At 48.9% G+C, this 26,467-nt stretch overlaps 1 protein-coding gene across 1 annotated transcript in view; it reads right to left on the bottom strand.

Moving 5' to 3' along the window:
• Positions 1-20,040, bottom strand: part of aplp2 (amyloid beta (A4) precursor-like protein 2) — a 153,899-nt gene extending 133,859 nt beyond the window's left edge. The window contains 1 exon segment of the mRNA XM_031795324.1: positions 19,733-20,040. Within this exon segment, the coding sequence (XP_031651184.1) occupies positions 19,733-19,804 (72 nt within the window). The 5' untranslated portion in view covers positions 19,805-20,040.
• Positions 20,041-26,467: the final 6,427 nt, after the last annotated feature.

The raw sequence follows: 26,467 nt of genomic DNA, 5'->3' as shown, positions 1-26,467 counted from the left end.
GAGTTTGTGCTGCAGGATGCAAATTCCTGTTAGAAAAAGCTAGTCTTTGCTTTCCTAACTGCCTGTGTATAATGGTTCCTAACTTCCCTGAAACGTTGCATATCGTGGGGGCTATTCGATACTAATGCAGTACGCCACAGGATGGTTTTGTGTTGGTCAAGGGCTGTCAGGTCTGGAGTGAACCACGGGCTATATCTGTTCCTGGTTAAAATTTTAAGATTGTGAGGAAAGCACTTTTAAAGAATAACCAGGAATCTTCTACTGACGGAATGAGGTCAATATCCTCCCAGGCTAGGTTGATTAGAAAGGCCTGCTCGGTGAAGTGTTTTAGGGAGTGTTTGACAGTGATGAGGGGTGGTCGTTTGACCGCAGACCCATTACGGACGCAAGCAATGAGGCAGTGATTGCTGAGATCCTGGTTGAAGACGTAGAGGTGTATTTGGAGGGCAGGTTGGTTAGGATGATGAGGGTGCCTGTATTTACGGATTTGGGGTTATACCTGGTAGGTTCATTGATAATTTGTGTGAGATTGAGGGCATCAAGCTTAGATTGTAGGATGGCCGGGATGTCCCAGTTTAGGTCACCTAGCAGCACAAGCTCTGAAGATAGATGGGGGGCAATCAATTCACACACGGTGTCCAGAGCACAGCTGGGGGCAGAGAGTGGTCTACAGCAAGTAGCAACAGTAAGAGACTTGTTTCTGGAAAAGTTAATTTTTAATAGTTGAAGCTCAAATTGTTTGGGCACAGACCTGAATAGTAAGACAGAACTCTGCAGGCTAACTCCACCCCCTTTGGCAGTTGTATATTGTCAGAAAATGTTATAGTTAGGGATGGACAATTCAGGATTTTTGGTGGCCTTCCTAAGTCAGGATTCAGATACGGCTAGAACATCCGGGTTGGCAGAGTGTGCTAAAGCAGTGAATAAAACAAACTTAGGGAGGAGGTTTCTAATGTTAACATGCATGAAACCATGGCTATTACGGTTACAGAAGTCAACAAATGAGAGTGCCGTGTGCGTCACAGGGCCGCTGTGCGCGTCACAGGGCCACCGTGCACGTCACAAGGCTACAGTGTGTGTAACAGGGCCACTGTGTGTAACAGGACTACTGTGTGTAACAGGACTACTGTGTGTGTGTGTGTAACAGGGCTACTGTGTGTAACAGGGCCACTGTGTGTAACAGGGCCACTGTGTGTGTGTGTGTAACAGGGCTACTGTGTGTAACAGGGCCACTGTGTGTAACAGGGCTACTGTGTGTGTGTGTGTGTGTGTGTGTGTGTGTGTGTGTGTGTAACAGGGCCGCTGTGTGTGTAACAGGGCCACTGTGTGTGTAACAGGGCCACTGTGTGTGTAACAGGGCCACTGTGTGTGTAACAGGGCCACTGTGTGTGTAACAGGGCCACTGTGTGTGTAACAGGGCCACTGTGTGTGTAACAGGGCCACTGTGTGTGTAACAGGGCCACTGTGTATAACAGGGCCACTGTGTATAACAGGGCCACTGTGTATAACAGGGCCACTGTGTATAACAGGGCCACTGTGTGTAACAGGGCCACTGTGTGTAACAGGGCCACTGTGTGTGTAACAGGGCCACTGTGTGTGTAACAGGGCCACTGTGTGTGTAACAGGGCCACTGTGTGTGTAACAGGGCCACTGTGTGTGTAACAGGGCCACTGTGTGTGTAACAGGGCCACTGTGTGTGTAACAGGGCCACTGTGTGTGTAACAGGGCCACTGTGTGTGTAACAGGGCCACTGTGTGTGTAACAGGGCCACTGTGTGTGTAACAGGGCCACTGTGTGTGTAACAGGGCCACTGTGTGTGTGTAACAGGGCCACTGTGTGTGTAACAGGGTCACTGTGTCTGCAGTGTTATTCGCATAAAACCGTTTTGGGAAAACAAGCAGTAGGAGAAATGCAGAGAGGGGAGAGTCAGGAGAGGACAGGGAGTTGGTGTGCTCTCAGGGAGTTGGTGTGCTCTCAGGGAGTTGGTGTGCTCTCAGGGAGTTGGTGTGCTCTCAGGGAGTTGGTGTGCTCTCAGGGAGTTGGTGTGCTCTCAGGGAGTTGGTGTGCTCTCAGGGAGTTGGTGTGCTCTCTCAGGGAGATGGTGTGTGAGGGACTGTGTGTTGTGTGCTCTCTCAGGGAGATTGTGTGTGAGGGACTGTGTGTTGTGTGCTCTCTCAGGGAGATTGTGTGTGAGGGACTGTGTGTTGTGTGCTCTCTCAGGGAGATTGTGTGTGAGGGACTGTGTGTTGTGTGCTCTCTCAGGGAGATTGTGTGTGAGGGACTGTGTGTTGTGTGCTCTCAGGGAGATTGTGTGTGAGGGACTGTGTGTTGTGTGCTCTCTCAGGGAGATTGTGTGTGAGGGACTGTGTGTTGTGTGCTCTCTCAGGGAGATGGTGTGTGAGGGACTGTGTGTTGTGTGCTCTCTCAGGGAGATTGTGTGTGAGGGACTGTGTGTTGTGTGCTCTCTCAGGGAGATTGTGTGTGAGGGACTGTGTGTTGTGTGCTCTCTCAGGGAGATGGTGTGTGAGGGACTGTGTGTGGTGTGCTCTCTCAGGGAGATTGTGTGTGAGGGACTGTGTGTGGTGTGCTCTCTCAGGGAGATTGCGTGTTCTCTATCTCCCTGAGAGAGAGCACACACACACACAAAGACAGTGTGTGTGAGCGAGCTTGTACCTCTGCTGTGCATTGCGTCAGCATGTCTTTTCTCTCTAGCTCCCCCTTCTTCTCCTTCAGTGTGGCATAGTGTCTAACCTTCATTACAGCCCTCCACTCAATCTCCTGATTCTCTGAGAGAAAAGATAACTCTCACACAGAGAGAGAGAGAGAGAGAGCACGGGTGCAAGGGATGTGAGTGAAGGTAGTTGACTAACGATCCACAGCGTTTCCCCTGGCAGTTAGCTAAGGTAGTGTGCAGTGTTGATCAGTACAGCAGAACAGATAGCAGTGGGGCCCAGGCAGGGATAGCAGTGGGGCCCCAGGCAGGGATAGCAGTGGGGCCCCAGGCAGGGATAGCAGTGGGGCCCCAGGCAGGGATAGCAGTGGGGCCCAGGCGGGGCCCAGGCAGGGATAGCAGTGGGATAACTGCTATCCCTGCCTGGGCCCCACTGCTATCTGTTCTGGGGCCCCACTGCTATCCCTGCCCGGGGCCCCACTGCTATCCCTGCCTGGGGCCCCACTGCTATCCCTGCCTGGGGCCCCACTGCTATCCCTGCCTGGGGCCCCACTGCTATCCCTGCCTGGGCCCCACTGCTATCCCTGCCTGGGGCCCCACTGCTATCCCTGCCTGGGGCCCCACTGCTATCCCTGCCTGGGGCCCCACTGCTATCCCTGCCTGGGCCCCACTGCTTCTCTGCCTGGGCCCCACTGCTTCTCTGCCTGGGGCCCGACTGCTTCCCTGTCTGGGCCCCACTGCTTCTCTGCCTGGGCCCCACTGCTTCTCTGCCTGGGCCCCACTGCTTCCCTGTCTGGGCCCCACTGCTTCTCTGCCTGGGCCCCACTGCTTCTCTGCCTGGGCCCCACTGCTTCTCTGCCTGGGCCCCACTGCTTCCCTGCCTGGGCCCCACTGCTTCCCTGCCTGGGCCCCACTCCACTGATAGCATTGTAGCTCCCAGGAAAATAACAGCCAAGTCAAACAAACCCTTTTCGCTGGTCTCAAATCACTACTGTTCAACCAGAGCAGAAACACAGAGCTTGTAGCCGTGACGAGGTTCTCCGGGACCGGGCCACATGTAGCCGTGACGAGGTTCTCCGGGACCGGGCCACATGTAGCCGTGACGAGGTTCTCCGGGACCGGGCCACATGTAGCCGTGACGAGGTTCTCCGGGACTGGGCCACATGTAGCCGTGACGAGGTTGGCTAGAACAGTAGAGGATGGGTTCAACCAGGAGAGGCCAGAACAGAAAAGGATGGGTTCAACCAGGAGAGGCCAGAACAGTAAAGGATGGGTTCAACCAGGAGAGGCCAGAACAGTAAAGGATGGGTTCAACCAGGAGGCCAGATGGCTAGAACAGTAGAGGATGGGTTCAACCAGGAGAGGCCAGAACAGTAAAGGATGGGTTCAACCAGGAGGCCAGATGGCTAGAACAGTAAAGGATGGGTTCAACCAGGAGGCCAGATGGCTAGAACAGTAGAGGATGGGTTCAACCAGGAGAGGCCAGAACAGTAGAGGATGGGTTCAATGAAAAGGGATAACAGCCCTGATCCAGTCATGATGTGTTTCTCCTACATTAGCTGGTGCAGTGAAGCCTGTAAATACAGGGAGGGAAAGCAATAACCAACGCCCTGCGGAGCACAGCACACACTTTAAACAGATCCCGGATTCCTCGTCCCTGCATATATTCTCAGGTCTGTTTTGGTGCAGCAGCAGCACTCTGAGCGATACATCAATCAGAGAGCCGGATTGACTTAATGGAGCCGGAGCAGAGCGGAGAGGTATGGAGCAGTGCTGTATGGAGTAGAGCAGAAAGGTAAGGAGCAGCGCAGAGCTGTACGGAGCAGAGCGGTATGGAGCAGAGCGGCATGGCGCAGACTAGAGCAGTACGGAGCAGAGCGGTACAGAGAAGAGCAGAGCGGTGTGGAGTAGACTAGAGCAGTACGGAGCAGAGCGGTACAGAGCAGAGCAGAGCGGTGTGGAGTAGACTAGAGCAGTACGGAGCAGAGCGGTACAGAGCAGAGCGGTGCGGAGTAGACTAGAGCAGTACGGAGCAGAGCGGTGCAGAGCAGAACGGTGCGGAGCAGACTAGAGCAGTACGGAGCAGAGCGGTACAGAGCAGAGCAGAACGGAGCAGAGCGGTACGGAGCAGAGCAGAACGGTGCGGAGCAGACTAGAGCAGTACGGAGCAGAGCGGTACGGAGCAGAACGGTACGGAGCAGAGCGGTACGGAGCAGAGCGGTACGGAGCAGAGCAGAGCGGTACGGAGCAGAGCGGTACGGTGCAGAGCGGTACGGTGCAGACTGTGTTAGAGAGAGAAACAGGCGAGGTGGGATGGGGGAGAGAGAGAGAGGGTTAACGACGGGGATTTATTCAGTTAGAGGGGAAGGATAGTAAGATCATTTTTACCTAATTTTGCGACACCAGTCTTACAATGTGTAATACCGGTTCCAATAACAAACAGACCCCACCTCTAAACACCAGGATGAGGCAGATATACGGGGGACATGACCTCAGTGTAACTATACCCTGCAGGGAGGGAGAAAGGGAGCACTTCGGGTTGTGCATTCCTGAGCACCTCAAACCAACAAAGGAATTCCCACACCAACAATCCTGCTCCTGTTAAATTAGGACCAACCAATCCTGCTATAGTTCGTCTCATTTCACAGTCACTGAGCCTCCAGACTGTTATAGCACAGAAAATTATAGTGGGCCTGATGGGGCAACAGAACATTACAGTGGGCCTGACGGGGCAACAGAACATTACAGTGGGCCTGACGGGGCAACAGAACATTACAGTGGGCCTGACAGGGCAACATTACAGTGGGCCTGACGGGGCAACAGAACATTACAGTGGGCCTGACAGGGCAACATTACAGTGGGCATGATGGGGCAACAGAACATTAGTGGGCCTGACGGGGCAACAGAACATTACAGTGGGCCTGACGGGGCACCAGAATATTACAGTGGGCCTGACGGGGCACCAGAATATTATAATGGGCCTGACGGGGCAACAGAATATTATAGTGGGCCTGACGGGGCAACAGAACATTACAGTGGGCCTGACAGGGCAACAGAACATTACAGTGGGCCTGACAGGGCAACATTACAGTGGGCCTGATGGGGCAACAGAACATTACAGTGGGCCTGACGGGGCACCAGAATATTATAATGGGCCTGACGGGGCAACAGAATATTACAGTGGGCCTGACAGGGCAACATAACATTACAGTGGGCCTGACAGGGCAACATTACAGTGGGCCTGACAGGGCAACATTACAGTGGGCCTGACATGGCAACATTACAGTGGGCCTGACGGGGCAACAGAATATTACAGTGGGCCTGACATGGCAACATTACAGTGGGCCTGACATGGCAACATTACAGTGGGCCTGACAGGGCAACATTACAGTGGGCCTGACGAGGCAACAGAATATTACAGTGGGCCTGACGGGGCAACATTACAGTGGGCCTGATGGGGCAACAGAACATTACAGTGGGCCTGACGGGGCACCAGAACATTACAGTGGGCCTGACGGGGCACCAGAACATTACAGTGGGCCTGACGGGGCACCAGAATATTATAGTGGGCCTGACGGGGCACCAGAATATTACAGTGGGCCTGACGGGGCACCAGAATATTATAGTGGGCCTGACGGGGCACCAGAATATTATAGTGGGCCTGACAGGGCAACAGATTATTATAGTGGGCCTGACGGGGCACCAGATTATTATAGTGGGCCTGACAGGGCAACAGAATATTATAGTGGGCCTGACGGGGCAACAGAACATTACAGTGGGCCTGACAGGGCAACAGAACATTACAGTGGGCCTGACGGGGCAACATTACAGTGGGCCTGACAGGGCAACATTACAGTGGGCCTGATGGGGCAACAGAACATAACAGTGGGGGAGGGAGCTTCTTGTTGTGCAGCTCAAGGTGGAGACGTAGGCTACATACAGTTCAGTCAAGAGTGAATCAACTTCAACTCTCATTCCTCCTCCCTTCCCCCCATTGCCTCATCTCACTGAGAAGAGACACCATTTGTGATGAGCTGAACTGTACAGGATTACGAGACAGACAGACAGACCTCTCTCTGAATGGTTTGGTTAGTTAGAACAGAACCTGTCACCATAATAACATACAGTATCAGTCGGTTCTGTGCTGTGACACACCCTTACATGTCTCTGAGAGCGATGACGCAGTTACTGTTCTGATGCATGTTTGCACTAGCGGGGAGTGTGGAAATATGTGCGTCTGTGAAAAGCAGCCCCTGCCTCCCCAGCAGAGTTCTAATCAGAAACCTCCCCAAGCACAGTTCTAATCCAATCAGAAACCTCCCCAGCCTCAGTTCTAATCAGAAACCTCCCCAGCCTCAGTTCTAATCCAATCAGAAACCTCCCCAGCCTCAGTTCTAATCCAATCAGAAATCTCCCCAGCCTCAGTTCTAATCCAATCAGAAACCTCCCCAGCCTCAGTTCTAATCCAATCAGAAATCTCCCCAGCCTCAGTTCTAATCCAATCAGAAATCTCCCCGGCCTCAGTTCTAATCCAATCAGAAACCTCCCCGGCCTCAGTTCTAATCCAATCAGAAACCTCCCCAGCCTCAGTTCTAATCCAATCAGAAACCTCCCCAGCCTCAGTTCTAATCCAATCAGAAACCTCCCCAGCCTCAGTTCTAATCCAATCAGAAATCTCCCCAGCCTCAGTTCTAATCCAATCAGAAATCTCCCCGGCCTCAGTTCTAATCCAATCAGAAACCTCCCCGGCCTCAGTTCTAATCCAATCAGAAACCTCCCCGGCCTCAGTTCTAATCCAATCAGAAACCTCCCCAGCACAGTTCTAATCCAATCAGAAACCTCCCCAGCACAGTTCTAATCCAAATCAGAAACCTCCCCAGCACAGTTCTAATCCAATCAGAAACCTCCCCAGCACAGTTCTAATCCAATCAGAAACCTCCCCAGCCTCAGGACAGATTCTTAGTGACTTAGTGTTCTATTCCAGCAGAATGAACCTACATCCCAAAAGGCACCCTATTCCCTATATAATGCACTACTTCTGACCAGGGTCCATAGGGTAGTGCATCACTCCCATCTATCCTGTCTCTCTCTACCGCCATCCATCTTTCCCCTGTCTGTATCTGTCTCCATCTCCCTCGGTCTCTCCCTCCACATCTCTGTCCATCCACCCTGCATCTGTCTCCATCTCCCTCGGTCTCTCCCTCCACATCTCTGTCCATCCACCCTGCATCTGTCTCCATCTCCCGCGGTCTCTCCCTCCACATCTCTGTCCATCCACCCTGCATCTGTGTCCATCTCCCTCAGTCTCTCCCTCCACATCTCTGTCCAGCCTCTCACCTCTATATGGCACCGACAGTGTCTCTCCCAGACCATCAGGTCGTTTAGCAGGACACAGAGAGACCTCATTAAGCCCTACAATGTACTCTGCTGCCAACTGGGACACACACACCTTGATAAGGAGAAGACCAGAGCTACAACACACCAGAAGATATGTTCCCAGGGCTGTGATGCCATGTTCCCAGGGCTGTGATGCCATGTTCCCAGGGCTGTGATGCCATGTTCCCAGGGCTGTGATGCCATGTTCCCAGGGCTGTGATGCCATGTTCCCAGGGCTGTGATGCCATGTTCCCAGGGTTGTGATGCCATGTTCCCAGGGCTGTGATGACATGTTCCCTGGGCTGTGATGACATGTTCCCTGGGCTGTGATGCCATGTTCCCAGGGCTGTGATGCCATGTTCCCAGGGCTGTGATGACATGTTCCCAGGGCTGTGATGACATGTTCCCAGGGCTGTGATGCCATGTTCCCAGGGCTGTGATGCCATGTTCCCAGGGCTGTGATGCCATGTTCCCAGGGCTGTGATGCCATGTTCCCAGGGCTGTGATGCCATGTTCCCAGGGCTGTGATGACATGTTCCCAGGGCTGTGATGACATGTTCCCAGGGCTGTGATGACATGTTCCCAGGGCTGTGATGCCATGTTCCCAGGGCTGTGATGCCATGTTCCCAGGGCTGTGATGCCATGTTCCCAGGGCTGTGATGACATGTTCCCAGGGCTGTGATGACATGTTCCCAGGGCTGTGATGCCATGTTCCCAGGGCTGTGATGCCATGTTCCCAGGGCTGTGATGCCATGTTCCCAGGGCTGTGATGCCATGTTCCCAGGGCTGTGATGCCATGTTCCCAGGGCTGTGATGCCATGTTCCCAGGGCTGTGATGCCATGTTCCCAGGGCTGTGATGACATGTTCCCTGGGCTGTGATGCCATGTTCCCAGGGCTGTGATGCCATGTTCCCAGGGCTGTGATGACATGTTCCCAGGGCTGTGACAATATATTTCCAGGGCAAAGAAAAAATGGAAAGGCTACCCTGTTTTTGTTTACAGTATGAAGACTGAGGCCTGTTTTCCATTACACTGATTGAACAAGCTCCCTCCTCCCTGCTTCTTCCTCCCTGCATCTTCCTCCCTCCTCCCTGCTTCTTCCTCCCTCCTCCCTGCTTCTTCCTCCCTCCTCCTTCCTCCCTCCTCCCTCCTCCTTCCTCCCTGCTTCTTCCTCCCAGCTTCTTCCTCCCAGCTTCTTCCTCCCAGCTTCTTCCTCCCAGCTTCTTCCTCCCTCCTCCCTGCTTCTTCCTCCCTCCTCCTTCCTCCCTGCTTCTTCCTCCCTGCTTCTTCCTCCCTCCTCCTCCCTCAGGCTTCAAATTCTGATTAAAGCATTTTGGTAAACAGAACACACACTGACAGGCCAAGGTCACACAACTCAAAATGGAAGCAAGTGGTAGCTGTCTATTGACCACCACAAACTGATGCTGGCACTAAGACTGTAAGACCGTAAGACTGTATAAGGCCACCAGCAAACAAGAAAATGCTCACCCAGAGGCGGCGCTCCTAGTGGGGACTTAGACACAGGGAAACAAATCAGTTTAACCTACTTTCTACCAGCATGTTACATGTACTGCAAGGAGATGGAGAAGGAAAAAGTCCACACAGAGACAAGTACAAAGCTCTCCCTCGCCCTCCATTTGGCAAATCTGACCATAATTCTATCCTCCTGATTCTTGCTTACAAGCAAAAACTAAAGCAGGAAGTACCAGTGACTCGCTCAATAGGGAAGTGGTCAGATGATGCAGATGCTAAGCTACAGGACTGTTTTGGTAGCACAGACTGGAACATGTTCCGGGATTCCTCCGATGGCATTGAGGAGTACACCACATCAGTCACTGGCTTTATCAAGAAGTGCATCGATGACGTCGTCCCCACAGTGACTGTACGTACATACCCCAACCAGAAGCCATGGATTACAGGCAACCATCCGAACCATCAAACAGGCAAAGCGTCAATACAGGACTAAGATCGAATCACACTACACCAGCTCTGATGCTCGTCGGATGTGGCAGGGCTTGCAAACCATTACAGACTACAAAGGGAAGTACAGCCATGAGCTGCCCAGTGACACGAGTCTACCAGACAAGCTAAATTACAGCTATGCTCGCTTCAAGCTATCCCAGACGATTGTGTGATCGCGCTAGCTGTAGCCGATGAGAGTAAGACCTTTAAACAGGTCAACATTCACAAGGCCAGACTGATTACCAGGATGTGCACTCTGAGCATGCGTTGACCAACTGGCAAGTGTCTTCACTATGACATTTTCAACTGGTCCCTGACGGAGTCTGTAATACCAACATGTTTCATGCAGACCACCATAGTCTCTGTGCCCAAGACAACCAAGGTAACCTGCCTAAATGACTACCGACCCGTAGCACTCACATCTATAGCCATGATATGGCTGGTTATGGCTCAACACCACCATCCCAGAAACCCAAGGGCCAATTTACATACCTCCCCAACAGGTCCACAGATGATGCAATCTCCATTACACAGCCCTTTCCTACCTGGACAAAAGGAACACCTACATGAGAATGCTACTCAAATCAAAATGTCTTTAGGTCACATGCGCCGAATACAACAGGTGTAGTAGACCTCACAGTGAAATGCTGAATACAACAGGTGTAGTAGACCTCACAGTGAAATGCTGAATACAACAGGTGTAGTAGACCTCACAGTGAAATGCTGAATACAACAGGTGTAGTAGACCTCACAGTGAAATGCTGAATACAACAGTGAAATGCTGACTCTGTACCGGTACCCCCTGTATATAGCCTCCACATTGATTCTGTACCGGTACCCCCTGTATATAGCCTCCACATTGACTCTGTACCGGTACCCCCTGTATATAGCCTCCACATTGTACCGGTACCCCCTGTATATAGCCTCCACATTGACTCTGTACCGGTACCCCCTGTATATAGCCTCCACATTGACTCTGTACCGGTACCCCCTGTATATAGCCTCCACATTGACTCTGTACCGGTACCCCCTGTATATAGCCTACACAATGACTCTGTACCGGTACCCCCTGTATATATAACCACATTACTGTTATTTTATTGTTGCTCTTTAAATTAAATGTTATTTATTTTTCTTCAGTTAAAGTATTTACTAAATTAAACACTCATTTGTGGGTTAAGGGCTTGTAAGTCAGCATTTCACTGTGAGGTCTACAACCTGTTGTATTCAGCATTTCACTGTGAGGTCTACTACACCTGTTGTATTCAGCATTTCACTGTGAGGTCTACTACACCTGTTGTATTCAGCATTTCACTGTGAGGTCTACTACACCTGTTGTATTCAGCATTTCACTGTGAGGTCTACTACACCTGTTGTATTCAGCATTTCACTGTAAGGTCTACTACACCTGTTGTATTCAGCATTTCACTGTAAGGTCTACAACCTGTTGTATTCAGCATTTCACTGTGAGGTCTACTACACCTGTTGTATTCAGCATTTCACTGTGAGGTGTACTACACCTGTTGTATTCAGCATTTCACTGTGAGGTCTACTACACCTGTTGTATTCAGCATTTCACTGTGAGGTCTACTACACCTGTTGTATTCAGCATTTCACTGTGAGGTCTACTACACCTGTTGTATTCAGCATTTCACTGTAAGGTCTACTACACCTGTTGTATTCAGCATTACACTGTAAGGTCTACAACCTGTTGTATTCAGCATTTCACTGTGAGGTCTACTACACCTGTTGTATTCAGCATTTCACTGTAAGGTCTACTACACCTGTTGTATTCAGCATTACACTGTAAGGTCTACAACCTGTTGTATTCAGCATTTCACTGTGAGGTCTACAACCTGTTGTATTTGACACAAATAAAACTAAAAAAGTGATTTCATTTGATTTGAATGACTGGGATTTCTAATGAACTCTGTATCCAAACACCACGAAGGCTGTCGGACTAGAAACCTGAATCTAAGACAGTGTATCCTACTACAAGTCTATTGACAGGATAGCAACATGCTATTTCTGGGCCTTTTACTAAATACAAAAATAGCTTACAAGTAAGCATTGTACTGTGTCCACTACGATGTAACCTGTGCATATACATTTGATTTGTAAAGTACAAAAACATGCTACCTGTGTTGTGCTTCAACTATAGACATAATGTATCTTATTGCATAGCCTAGGCCTGAGTTATTTAGAGGTCCCTGACACTGAGGTTGTGACTGTGGCTCCCATTGTCCCCTCACAGGGGCAGAGGGCCCGACTCACCCTTGCAGGGGCCAGGGGCGCCCGACTCACCTTCGCGGGGTCAGAGGGGCCGGCTCACCCTCGCGGGGTCAGAGGGGCCGGCTCACCCTCGCGGGGTCAGAGGGGCCGGCTCACCCTCGCGGGGTCAGAGGGCCCCGACTCCCCTCGCAGGTATGGCCCCGACTCCCCTCGCAGGGTCAGAGGGCCCGACTCCCCTCGCAGAGCCGAGCACCGAACGGGATTAAACATTTTTAAAATGTCAGCTATTCTGCGTTGCATTAATCTGATGTGAGCGCTGCAACTTTCCTGATAGACGCAGAAGCAGATTTATAAAATGGCTGACCTCCTTATTCCAGGAGACAATGAATGACAGCATCTCAAATGGTATCCTAGACTCTATATAGGCCACTACTGTTGACCCCCGATAGGGAACTACTGTTGACCCGTGGCCCCAGTAGGGCACTACTGTTGACCCCCCCGATAGGCCACTACTGTTGACCCGTGGCCCCCGTAGGCCCCTACTGTTGACCCGTGGCCCCCGTAGGCCCCTACTGTTGACCCGTGGCCCCCGTAGGCCCCTACTGTTGACCCGTGGCCCCCGTAGGGCACCTACTGTTGACCCGTGGCCCCCGTAGGGCACCTACTGTTGACCCGTGGCCCCCGTAGGGCACCTACTGTTGACCCGTGGCCCCCGTAGGGCACCTACTGTTGACCCGTGGCCCCCGTAGGGCACCTACTGTTGACCCGTGGCCCCCGTAGGGCACCTACTGTTGACCCGTGGCCCCCGTAGGGCACCTACTGTTGACCCGTGGCCCCCGTAGGGCACCTACTGTTGACCCGTGGCCCCCGTAGGGCACCTACTGTTGACCCGTGGCCCCCGTAGGGCACCTACTGTTGACCCGTGGCCCCCGTAGGGCACCTACTGTTGACCCGTGGCCCCCGTAGGGCACCTACTGTTGACCCGTGGCCCCCGTAGGGCACCTACTGTTGACCCGTGGCCCCCGTAGGGCACCTACTGTTGACCCGTGGCCCCCGTAGGGCACTACTGTTGACCCCCCCGTAGGGCACTACTGTTGACCCGTGGCCCCCGTAGGGCACTACTGTTGACCCGTGGCCCCCGTAGGGCACTACTGTTGACCCGTGGCCCCCGTAGGGCACTACTGTTGACCCGTGGCCCCCGTAGGGCACTACTGTTGACCCGTGGCCCCCGTAGGGCACTACTGTTGACCCGTGGCCACTACTGTTGACCCGTGGCCCCCGTAGGGCACTACTGTTGACCCGTGGCCCCTACTGTTGACCCGTGGCCACTATTGTTGACCCGTGGCCCCCGTAGGCCACTACTGTTGACCCGTGGCCCCCGTAGGCCCCTACTGTTGACCCGTGGCCCCCGTAGGCCACTACTGTTGACCCGTGGCCCCCGTAGGCCACTACTGTTGACCCGTGGCCCCCGTAGGCCACTACTGTTGACCCCCCCGTAGGCCACTACTGTTGACCCCCCCGTAGGCCACTACTGTTGACCCCCCCGTAGGCCACTACTGTTGACCCCCCCGTAGGCCACTACTGTTGACCCCCCCGTAGGCCACTACTGTTGACCCCCCCGTAGGCCACTACTGTTGACTCGTGGCCCCCGTAGGGCACTACTGTTGACCCGTGGCCACTACTGTTGACCCGTGGCCCCCGTAGGGTGACGTCTGGAATGCACAATGTAACAACAGAAGTGGAGGAGTCACAGTGTTTCTGTAACTAAAGAGGAACAGACTGACTTGCAATGGAAGTGAAAGAGGAACAAAGAAAGTACAGAGAAATTACCAGCAGGTCAAAACCAGTCTAAATATTTATGCCCCAGTCTAAATCATTACGACCGCTGGGGGGGGGGGGGGACTAAACAATTGATCTGTGATTGATCTGTGTCTCTAAAACATAAAAATAAATGGCATGTGAAAGAGTATATGTTTTAATTGAAATTACCAAAATGTCTCCGTTTCACCAGATCCAAATATTTCCGCATGAACAAGTTTATTTTCATAGATTCGGTAGCCAGTGCTACAAAATCTAATGTTCTGTCCATATGAAGTCATGTATTTTAGGCCGTGGCCTGAAGGACAGCTACGTGATGTCATGAAAAACAGCAAGCAGACACATGGAGTCTTTTATAACAGAAAGTGAAACAGATGCCGCTGACTTCACAGTTTCCAAAAAAAGCCCCACAGGAAAACTTGATGTATGCTCATCACCAATCAACATAAACGATTAGTCCAGCGCCCTCTAAAAGATCAGAAGTGATGACACCAAGGTTTAACTTAACCATACGACAATCACTATTCCATTAAACAAGGAACAGAATACTAAATATTGACCAGCCTTTATGTTCAATGAAAATTTTAAAAAGATACAAAAATACATTCATTCATAACCATTCAAATGGATAGGCTTATTACCCAGAGTGCAGCAGTATAGATTTTTTTGGGTTAAATAATTAGCAATAATTCCCAATAGCAGTCCACTTGCCCGCCCCTCTTGTGAGAGGTTGTGATGCAAGAAACTGCAGAGAAACCCTTCCCTCCCAGATAACAGCTAGTAGCCTACACAACAAGTACCAGGAGACACACTGTCGCAAAGCCTTCCCAAGCCTGGCCCTGTGACCCCCAAAGCCTTCCCAAGCCTGGCCCTGTGACCCCCAAAGCCTTCCCAAGCCTGGCCCTGTGACCCCCAAAGCCTTCCCAAGCCTGGCCCTGTGACCCCCAAAGCCTTCCCAAGCCTGGCCCTGTGACCCCCAAAGCCTTCCCAAGCCTGGCCCTGTGACCCCCAAAGCCTTCCCAAGCCTGGCCCTGTGACCCCCAAAGCCTTTCCAAGCCTGGCCCTGTGACCCCCAAAGCCTTTCCAAGCCTGGCCCTGTGACCCCCAAAGCCTTTCCAAGCCTGGCCCTGTGACCCCCAAAGCCTTTCCAAGCCTGGCCCTGTGACCCCCAAAGCCTTCCCAAGCCTGGCCCTGTGACCCCCAAAGCCTTCCCAAGCCTGGCCCTGTGATACCCAAAGCCTTCCCAGTGTAGCACCAGCAGCATGTTGTGCATAGCTGGCTCAGTCAGTCGTATAGCGCCTGGCTTGTTGACTTTGCTCTGAGAATTCAATACATCTTTATCTCATCATAACCCAAGCCTGATATAGCACACTGATATAACACACAGACACACCTTTGTCTGTAAGGAACAATAGCATCACACACACCATAACTAGGAGCAGAACCAGAAGGTCATATGTTCTTCTGTCCAATGCAGCACGAGTCCAGACAGGTGAAATGTTTCTCTTCTGATCAGTACATGGTTCCCATTCTGTACAGTCTCTGGCTAGCTAGACCTACTCCAGAAAGATACAAGGTAGATTCTCATTCTGTCCAGTCTCTGGCTAGCTAGACCTACTCCAGAAAGATACAAGGTAGATTCTCATTCTGTCCAGTCTCTGGCTAGCTAGACCTACTCCAGAAAGATACAAGGTAGATTCTCATTCTGTACAGTCTCTGGCTAGCTAGACCTACTCCATAAAACTACAAGGTAGATTCTCATTCTGTCCAGTCTCTGGCTAGATAGACCTACTCCAGAAAAATAAAACTACAAGGTAGATTCTCATTCTGTCCAGTCTCTGGCTAGATAGACCTACTCCAGAAAGATAAAACTACAAGGTAGGCCAATATAAAAGCATGATTTCTTTCCAGAGTGAATTGGCTTAATGTCATTGTAAAAAAGGATTGTTTTACAGGTAACGGCCAAACTAAGAACGGTACAACAACAAGAGTTTTGATAGACCGTCAGGCCACCATGATTCTGGAATTTAAATTGGAGGGATGCGACACCATTCTTCCACTAGAATTTCCATTATTTGGCGTTTTGATGATGATGATGAGGAGGACGTTGGTGACAAAACGCTGTCTCAGGCGCCTGAATCCACAATCTCCCACAAGTGTGCAAATGTACCTCAATCCAGTAATGACAAATAGGTTGTACTCCAAACTGTCCCATTTCCCCAACTGTTACACTGAGAAGATTGCACGACTGCTAGTTTAAGGTAAACTGCCGTTTTCGTCCTCATTCTAGCTAGCAGTAGCAACACACTACCACAGCAGCCATTATGGAGTACAACGCAAGACTCATCCCTGGACTGAGGTACATTTTCTGAGCCATTGCTCTTTCGCTGGCTCCTTCGTGTCTTAAAGCCAACTTATGGGCATTCCTGGCATCTGCCGTACAATGTTTACTGCGATGCGGCCTCAGGGCATTCATACTGCTTGCGCTTGGTGAAGCAAAGCTGTTGTCAAGAAAGAGAGTTTGTGTTTATACAGGATGTACCACCCTCACCTACCGTCAACCAATCATGTCAACGCAGAGCTATATGGAGCACTCTACGTAAAAAAAAAGTGGGAGGCGCACGGCAATAACGTAAGGAGATTGATTTGGCCTCCGCAAGCCCCCAGAATTGCATCACACCCTCAGTATGGAGCCTCCGGATCACATTGCCCGATCAAACACAAACCATGGCTATAAAGTCGCCTTTCCTTTCATCTCCGAACCACATTCTAAAAGGATCTGCATGGTCAATCCGACATCTGCAGTGAACGTACAGTATTTAACGGCGATGCGGCTTCCGTAGAGGTCAGAGAGTTCATACTTCTTTTGCATCGGGCAGCGGTTACACGCAATTGGTCTGCACCATACCACGCGTAGTGATAAGGGGCTAGTTACTAAAGCCATCCAACTCATTACAAGCAACTGGCTGAATGAAAAAAATACCTTTTCTGAGATGTTGGCGTCAGTTTCCTGGTGTTTGACATCGGAGCTCAGCCAAGATGGCACGAAGTAAACAATTCGTTTTTTTTTTTTTTTAAATGCACCAATTTCCCACCTGCAGCTCCATCCCAAATCTCCCCATTTCCAGCCAGCAAAATTAGCATTTAGGCTGTTTATATGTATTCCACACTATGCTGAGGTTAAAATCAGAGTATAATGCTGTATGGATGTCAACTCTAATAAAATGTTCAGGTCAACGTCATCAAATCAACTGCATTACTGTTAAAAAACTACTTTGACTACCACCAACGACTTCTGTATGCTAACTATGCTAACAGTGTATACGAACAAGAGTTAGCATTTAGCATTTACTTTTTCTAAACCTGAAAATGCGGACAACTTCTAAAAATGTTATGCAGAGAAAAACAGTCAAATATATCCAAATCGGATTTTAGTAACCACATTGTGGGCCTGTTACAAAACATCAATCATGACAGATATATTTTTTTAAATATCCAGTTTGTCAGATCAGATTTCGTTGAATCCAATCTGGAGTCCTTCTTCTATCCCCCACGGTCTGCCTTCCTTTGACCACATCCATCCTCAATACCTCCCAGATCACAATCCAGCAGATCAAACTCATTGAAATCCCTTCACAAGGTATCATAAATATGTAGATTTTTTTTTGTGAACTTGTTCTGATAGCCTTATCAAAACACAGATCAAGCATAAATTTCCTTTAAAAAAGGCGCTGCATGGTCAATCCATTATTTGCAGTGGCCATACTGCGTTTACTGTGTTACGGCCTCTGCAGAAGGAAGACTTCATACTTCCCATCGTGGAGCAGGAGCAGAGCTGTTGTCAAGGAAGTTGTCAAGCCTGTGTTTATACAGGCCCCGCCCCCACCTACCAATCATGTCAATGCGGAGCTATTCAGAGCAGTAGCAATGCGTGGGTAAAAAAAAACACCAGGGAAACCAACCGATATAATTAAAAGCTATAGTACAACCAGTCTTGTGATACTTGTTGTTTACTCTGTAACCAGTTAGTTGATATGCCTCGACACCGTGACATACAGGCCTAAAAGGCAGAGACAATAAGAAGACACAGCGGCAGAATCAATTCAACCTTCGTTTCATCACAAAACCAGAGAGCAACATCTGTCCGGTGGACAAAGCATTTAACAAAACAGTTATATGACCTACAGGTTTCGCAAGTTAATGTTTCCCACATTTTCAGACTACTAATGATTTATAACCACGGCGAAAACAGGAGCTCCTTGTTACAGCACCACTTCAACATCTAAATCACCTCAGCTTAGTCTAATACAGGACAACTTCGATGCCAAAAACCTTTTACTCCAATCAACGTTAAGTATGACATGGCTGGTTGTGTGTCTGTGTAGAAAGAAACATGTTGACTCACCCTACTTGTAGAGAAATGCCATCCTCCTCTTTCATGTTGCCTAAACGTGTTGTACACAGTTAGTTTGTTGTTCTAGGCTACCTGGCTAAATTTTTCGCTCGCTAGCCTAACTTCCAGGCCAGCTAGTTAACATTAGCATACTACATCTAGCTACATATTGAATTTCAATTATCTCAGGCCAGGGACACAAAGAAAACATTTATGGTTGAATCAGAATAGCCCTAATAAAATAATTGGCTTTGTACAGAGAATTAAGTAAGTGCAAATACCTATCTCCATCCATGGCTAACTTAGGAAAAGGGGCGATTTTATCTAGTTAGCCACCGGAGGGCAACAACACAATGAGATGCAACAAAGGTTAATGTCAATAATGACATTTGGCTTGTGATTTGATTGGTCTGAAGCCAAATTCCAACTGGCTTCCCTTGATACTTTTTTTGGTGTGCCAGGACTATTCACGACTATTTATTTTTTAATCATGGGAGGCTATATGCTCGCTGGCCTCCCTTCGAGACACATTAAGCCACTTGGGATTTGAAGCACATTTATGAAAACACAGAGACAAAATATTAAATTATTTTGTGTGTTTTTTTTTTCTTGGTCAATTTTTTGGGGAAGCCTGGCTCCCATTGGCATCCATGAATACACGCCACTGATACTGAGCCCTCCACATTGTTACAACATTTGGGAGGCGCACAGCTATGCGGTATGTAGCTCGATTTGGCCTCTGTAAGCCTCCGCAATTGCGTCACACCCTCTGTACGGAGCCTCCAGCAAGCATTGCGGGAGTAAGCATGAATTGGCTTTAACAGTGTTAGCGCACATTACCACAAGTAACACAGTAGGCGATACACAAGCGATTTTAAAACGACACACTGGCGATACAAGGACGATTGATTCAGTACATTGTACCAAGCTTCCTATAAATAAAAATAAAACATTTTTTAAAACACAGTCCATGTCGAATAGCCACAGTGCGAATTATTGACAAGACAAATTACAAGAAAATCGGATATGTTAATGTATCAGCCTAATGATACAATGTATCAGCCTAATAATACAAAATGGAAGGAGAATGTAGCAGAAACGCAGAATGTTACAAAGCCATAAGAGGCTTGGAGTCTGTAGTTGAACATATAGGCAGCGTATGGGTTACAGGGGAGTACGCAGTAATCCCGTGAGCTTCCCCCTCCGTGATTCCAAGTTAAACAAGAAAGACAACAGGAATACAAATACAATGCGTGTCCGATTCCGGACTACATTCCTACCTCAATATAGCCGGCCAACCCTGGAACTACGATGCCCAAAATAAGGACCGATATTGCGGAGACTCGAACCATCTTCTAAACTGATCTGCGCCGATATCACAGTCAAATTGTCCTCTTAAAGTCGACAGGATCAATTCCACGATTAACAAGGAGACGAAAAAATGTCCCGGAATGATGTATAAATCTCTTCTGATGAGCGAAACTAGTCCTGCGCCGCTTGTTTGCCCCGAGATCGTCAGCGAAATGTAGCACACTAATGAGTGGGATAGGGAGGGAGGGAGTGTTCGTCCTGCCTCTTCTCTCTTTCTCCAGATCCCCCCGGTCTAATGTAATATAACACAGTGCGCCGCCAGGCGTCTGGCGAGAGTCCTACCGGATGTGAAGTCATTAGATTCGGCTTTATGTACATATGATACGGCTGTTGATATGGGCCTAAAGGATTTTGTATTGTTACATACAATGGCGATTTTAGCATGTACATTTTGGTGTGTGTGTGTGGGGGAGGGGAGACACGTTTTAGATGCATCCCAGCAGAGCCTCAACACAACACCAAACAATACATGAATTGCACTATAACGGTGACAAACGGTGCACACAAACGGTTAGGGCCTACATAATGCTGATCCAACAGCAGAGCTTTCTTTTCAACACCATGAAGTGAATCGTTAACACTGTTAACACCACTTCACCTTGGCTATCAGCGGAGCCTTGTCTGGCAGGGAAACAGTTCATTCAGCCTCATTTACTGCCTTTAAATAAAAACATAGCTGTTATGGTTGACTTGCACATATGTGGTTACTACTGACAATTGAGATACAAACTATGTTATAAGGGGACAATGAGCGGATGAGAGGCATCATTTTGATTAAGACATTAATGAGCTAGGACGGAGGTAAAACATGTAACTATTTGTTCAGCACTTCTGAAATGTACAGAGACAGAATTCAGAACACGGGCCGTTCTTACAGTATTCTCACTGTACACCAAGTCAGAACCGTAGGATAAATGAAGGGGACATATAAGCAGACAATGAAAGCCCTTACAATATTTGATGATTACATTTCTCTAAAGCAGGCTATAGGCTACATGGCAAAACAGTATGCTAATTTATGAGGGGGAAAGGGGCCAAATTGTTAGGGTGAGGCACATGGGCTACTACCATCTTACTACACAACATACACTTAGTATTACTTTCTTATCTACAGTATACATATCTCCCTGGCATATTACATCATTTATGCAGCAGCATACAATACATTTTCTGTTTGTTGTGCCGTGCTCACTTGTCATCAAAGTCTGGCATTCTCTGGATATATGGCGCCTTCAAGACAACTGGAAACTCGGAGAAAACAAGGTTGAATCATGACGTCAGTGATCTTCAGGTCGGGACTCTAGAAAGAGTTCCCTGTTGTCTTGAAATCACTGAAGTCTGAGATTTCCCAGTCAGAGTTCCCCGTTGTCTTGAAATCACTGAAGTCTGAGATTTCCCAGTCAGAGTTCCCCGTTGTCTTGAAATCACTGAAGTCTGAGATTTCCCAGTCAGAGTTCCCCGTTGTCTTGAAATCACTGAAGTCTGAGATTTCCCAGTCAGAGTTCCCCGTTGTCTTGAAATCACTGAAGTCTGACATTTCCCAGTTCCGAGATTCCAGTTTTTTTGTGCGCGCCAAAGGTCCTGCTGGATTGTCAGCATGGCCAATGTATTCACCCTTTTCTGGCCCATGGTGTTGAATGTTTATCCTTTTAAACTAAGAAAAGAGACCCTTAAACCCAGACTTGGACCACACACCCTCTCCACTGAATAGCAGGCTAGTTATTGATTAGCAACACTTGCAGTTAGCTACTGATTTCTTCCAAACCACACATTGTTGAGTTTGCGATTTTAGTTGTTTATTCCAATGGCCGATGCATTTTTTTATATAATTTATCTTCATATGACAAGGATTGAAAAGGATTTGCGAGTAGATTATCGACTTGATTTATGATGATGAGTATTTGTCTAGCTAGCTAGCTAAGATTTTTTGAAAGTGTGATGTTGACATGATCAGTCCAATCAAAGGTACGGTAGATGTAATGTGATTTGATGTAATTTTATCTGTGGCCAATGACCTTGAGCCTTCTTGGATGGGCACTTCTAATGTAAATCTATGGCAGCACCCAAGAGGCTTGTGACGTAGTGTCCCCATGAGTGACAGAAGACTGAGCCAATCACGGCGCAACTAGAGAACATTACCAACCCCTACGCTCTGTATTCTCCGCTGACTGCCCAAACCATCACAGAAAGCACTGGGCTGAAACACCTGCATTTTAGAGCTGCTTTAGCCAAGAAGGGAAAAAAGAGACCATGTTCGTATGCTGCTTTATTAACTCAAAGATGTATTAAAAAAATTTAATCTGACCGATATGTGACACGCCTTAATTTTTTTAGTTAAACAGGTGGGGCTCAGAACAGGTGGGGCTCAGAACAGGTGGGGCTCAGAACAGGTGGGGCTCAGAACAGGTGGGGCTCAGAACAGGTGGGGCTCAGAACAGGTTACCACTGGTCACATACACATAGGTGTGGTGAAATGTATCGTTATACAGGGTCAGCCATAGTAGTAAGTACGGTGCCCCTCGAGCAAATTTGGGTTAAGTGCCTTGCTCAATTACAGATTTTTCACCTCAGGTATTCAAACCAGCAACCCTTTATTTGCTGGCCAAATGCTCTAACCGCTCGGCTACCTGCTGCCTATTAGGGCGTCTATACATTTGAGATGGCCAGTGTAGACCTATACTGTACATGTGATATGGCCATGCCAGTGTAGACCTATACTGTACATATGATATGGTCATGCCAGTGTAGGGCCATGCCAGTGTAGGACCATGCCAGTGTAGGACCATGCCAGTGTAGGACCATGCCAGTGTAGGGCCATGCCAGTGTAGGACCATGCCAGTGTAGGACCATGCCAGTGTAGGACCATGCCAGTGTAGAACCATGCCAGTGTAGAACCATGCCATATACAATAAAGAAAGAAAGAAAGAGAGAAAGAAAGAGAGGAAGAGAGAGAGAAAGAGAGAGAGATGGAAAGAAAGAGAGAAAGAGAGAGAGAAAGAGAGAAAGAAAGAGAGAGAGAGATGGAAAGAAAGAGAGAAAGAGAGAGAGAAAGAGAGAAAGAAAGAGAGAGAGAAAGAGAGAGAGATGGAAAGAAAGAGAGAAAGAGAGAGAGAAAGAGAGAGAGAGAGAGAGAGAAACAAAGAAAGAAACAAAGAGAGAGAGAAAGAGAGAGAGATGGAAAGAAAGAGAAAAAGAGAGAGATGGAAAGAAAGAGAGAAAGAGAGAGAGAAAGAGAGAGAGAAAGAAAGAGAGAAAGAGAGAGAGAGAGAGAGAAAGAGAGAGAGAAAGAGAGAGAGAAAGAAAGAGAGAGAGAGAAAGAAAGAGAGAAAGAGAGAATGAGAGAGAGAAAGAAAGAGAGAGAGAAGGAAACATCCTAAAGGTGTATACATGTATAGGCCAACAAGAAAGCAATATTCAGCTGAAGAACTGGCTCCTGATTTTAACAAAGAACTGCCCTAATCCATTACAATAACATGGGCAATGAAGAGATGATAGGGCAAAAGTCAACTTTAAACTATTACTGAACCTCCGATGACACGGTGTTGTGACAGAATCTACACTCCCCCTCTGCTTCTATTTCTGTTTTCATGACTATAGTTCTCTTGTTCTTGAGAAAAACAGAGGCCCCTAGTCAAAAGTAATGCGCTGGAAAGGGAAATAGGGAATAGTGTGCCATACAGGGTCGGAAAGTATAGTTCTCTGTTTACGAGAAAGACAGTTCCTCAGTGTAGATCAATGAGCATCATCTGTAGTGCTTTCCCCAATGGGGGTGAATTCCCCTGCATTTCAGATGAACTCTAAAAATGAGATGTTCCTTCTCGCTGTACATTCCCCTTTGAAAAATATCTCTGGGGCAACCACACACCAACAATAGCACCATGTGCGCTTTTTCAGTGGATGTATACATAATAGAGTTCAAACAATAGAATCTTAAACTTTCATCTTTAAATTAGAAATATCTATGATTCTCCTGTCCTTCTAATGTACCTGTCTCTGTGCTAGGTGGTGCTATGGTGTGTTAGGTGGTGTTAGGTGGTATTAGGTGGAGCTATGGCATGTTAGGTGGTGCTAGGTGGCGCTATAAGTGTTAGGTGGTGCTATGAAGTGGTAGGTGGTGCTAGGCGGTGCTATGAAGTGCTAGGTGGTGCTAGGTGGTGTTAGGTGGTGCTAGGTGGTGCTATTAGGTGGTAGGTGGTGCTATGAAGTGTTAGGTTGTGCTAGGTGGTGCTATGAAGTGGTAGGTGGTGTTAGGTGGTGCTATGAAGTGGTAGGTGGTTCTAGGTGGCGCTATAAGTGTTAGGTGGTGCTATGAAGTGGTAGGTGGTGCTAGGCGGTGCTATGAAGTGCTAGGTGGTGCTAGGTGGTGTTAGGTGGTGCTAGGTGGTGCTATTAGGTGGTAGGTGGTGCTATGAAGTGTTAGGTTGTGCTAGGTGGTGCTATGAAGTGGTAGGTGGTGTTAGGTGGTGCTATGAAGTGGTAGGTGGTGCTAGGTGGCACTATGAAGTGCTAGGTGGTGCTATGAAGTGCTAGGTGGTGTTAGGTGGTGCTATGAAGTGGTAGGTGGTGCTAGGTGGTGCTATGAAGTGTTAGGTGGTGCTAAGTGGTGCTATGAAGTGGTAGGTGGTGTTAGGTGGTGCTAGGTGGTGCTATGAAGTGGTAGCTGGTGTTAGGTGGTGCTAGGTGGTGCTCGGTGGTGCGCTATGAAGTGTTAGGTGGTGTTAGGTAGTGTTAGGTGGTGCTAGGTGGTGCTATGAAGTGGTAGGTGGTGCTAGGTGGTGCTATGAAGTGCTAGGTGGTGCTATGAAGTGTTAGGTGGTGCTAGGTGGTGCTATGAAGTGGTAGGTAGTGCTATGAAGTGTTAGGTGGTGATAGGTGGTGCTATGAAGTGCTAGGTGGTGCTATGAAGTGTTAGGTGGTGCTATGAAGTGTTAGGTGGTGCTAGGTGGTGCTATGACGTGTTAGGTGGTGCTATGAAGTGCTAGGTGGTGCTATGAAGTGCTAGGTGGTGCTATGAAGTGTTAGGTGGTGCTAGGTGGTGTTAGGTGGTGCTATGAAGTGTTAGGTGGTGCTATGAAGTGTTAGGTGGTGCTAGGTGGTGCTATGAAGTGTTAGGTGGTGCTAGGAAGTGTTAGGTGGTGCTATGAAGTGTTAGGTGGTGCTAGGTGGCACTATGAAGTGTTAGGTGGTGCTATGAAGTGTTAGGTGGTGCTAGGTGGTGCTATGAAGTGTTAGGTGGTGCTATGAAGTGGTAGGTGGTGCTAGGTGGTGCTATGAAGTGTTAGGTGGTGCTATGAAGTGCTAGGTGGTGCTAGGTGGTGCTATGAAGTGGTAGGTGGTGCTAGGTGGTGCTATGAAGTGCTAGGTGGTGCTATGAAGTGTTAGGTGGTGCTATGAAGTGTTAGGTGGTGCTATGAAGTGTTAGGTGGTGCTAGGTGGTGCTATGAAGTGTTAGGTGGTGCTATGAAGTGTTAGGTGGTGCTATGAAGTGTTAGGTGGTGCTAGGTGGCGCTATGAAGTGGTAGGTGGTGCTATGAAGTGCTAGGTGGTGCTAGGTGGTGCTATGAAGTGGTAGGTGGTGCTAGGTGGTGCTATGAAGTGCTAGGTGGTGCTATGAAGTGTTAGGTGGTGCTATGAAGTGTTAGGTGGTGCTAGGTGGTGCTATGAAGTGTTAGGTGGTGCTATGAAGTGTTAGGTGGTGCTATGAAGTGTTAGGTGGTGCTATGAAGTGTTAGGTGGTGCTAGGTGGTGCTATGAAGTGCTAGGTGGTGCTATGAAGTGTTAGGTGGTGCTAGGTGGTGCTATGAAGTGGTAGGGGGTGCTAGATGGCGCTATGAAGTGTTAGGTGGTGCTATGAAGTGTTAGGTGGTGCTAGGTGGTGCTATGAAGTGTTAGGTGGTGCTAGGTGGTGCTATGAAGTGTTAGGTGGTGCTAGGTGGTGCTATGAAGTGTTAGGTGGTGCTATGAAGTGTTAGGTGGTGCTATGAAGTGTTAGGTGGTGCTATGAAGTGTTAGGTGGTGCTAGGTGGTGCTATGAAGTGGTAGGTGGTGCTATGAAGTGTTAGTTGGTGCTAGGTGGTGCTATGAAGTGCTAGGTGGTGCTATGAAGTGTTAGGTGGTGCTAGGTGGTGCTATGAAGTGGTAGGGGGTGCTAGGTGGCGCTATGAAGTGTTAGGTGGTGCTATGAAGTGTTAGGTGGTGCTAGGTGGTGCTATGAAGTGTTAGGTGGTGCTAGGTGGTGCTATGAAGTGTTAGGTGGTGCTAGGTGTTGCTAGGTGGTGCTATGAAGTGGTAGGTGGTGTTAGGTGGTGCTAGGTGGTGCTATGAAGTGGTAGCTGGTGTTAGGTGGTGCTAAGTGGTGCTCGGTGGTGCGCTATGAAGTGTTAGGTGGTGTTAGGTAGTGTTAGGTGGTGCTAAGTGGTGCTATGAAATGCTAGGTGGTGCTATGAAGTGTTAGGTGGTGCTAGGTGGTGCTATGAAGTGTTAGGTGGTGCTAGGTGGTGCTATGAAGTGTTAGCTGGTGCTAGGTGGTGCTATGAAGTGTTAGGTGGTGCTAGGTGGTGCTATGAAGTGTTAGGTGGTGCTATGAAGTGCTAGGTGGTGCTAGGTGGTGCTATGAAGTGCTAGGTGGTGCTATGAAGTGGTAG

This window comes from Oncorhynchus kisutch, linkage group LG18 (assembly GCF_002021735.2).
Source record: "Oncorhynchus kisutch isolate 150728-3 linkage group LG18, Okis_V2, whole genome shotgun sequence".
Classification (NCBI taxonomy): Eukaryota; Metazoa; Chordata; class Actinopteri; order Salmoniformes; family Salmonidae; genus Oncorhynchus; species Oncorhynchus kisutch.
This window is presented reverse-complemented; position numbering and strand designations above follow the sequence as displayed.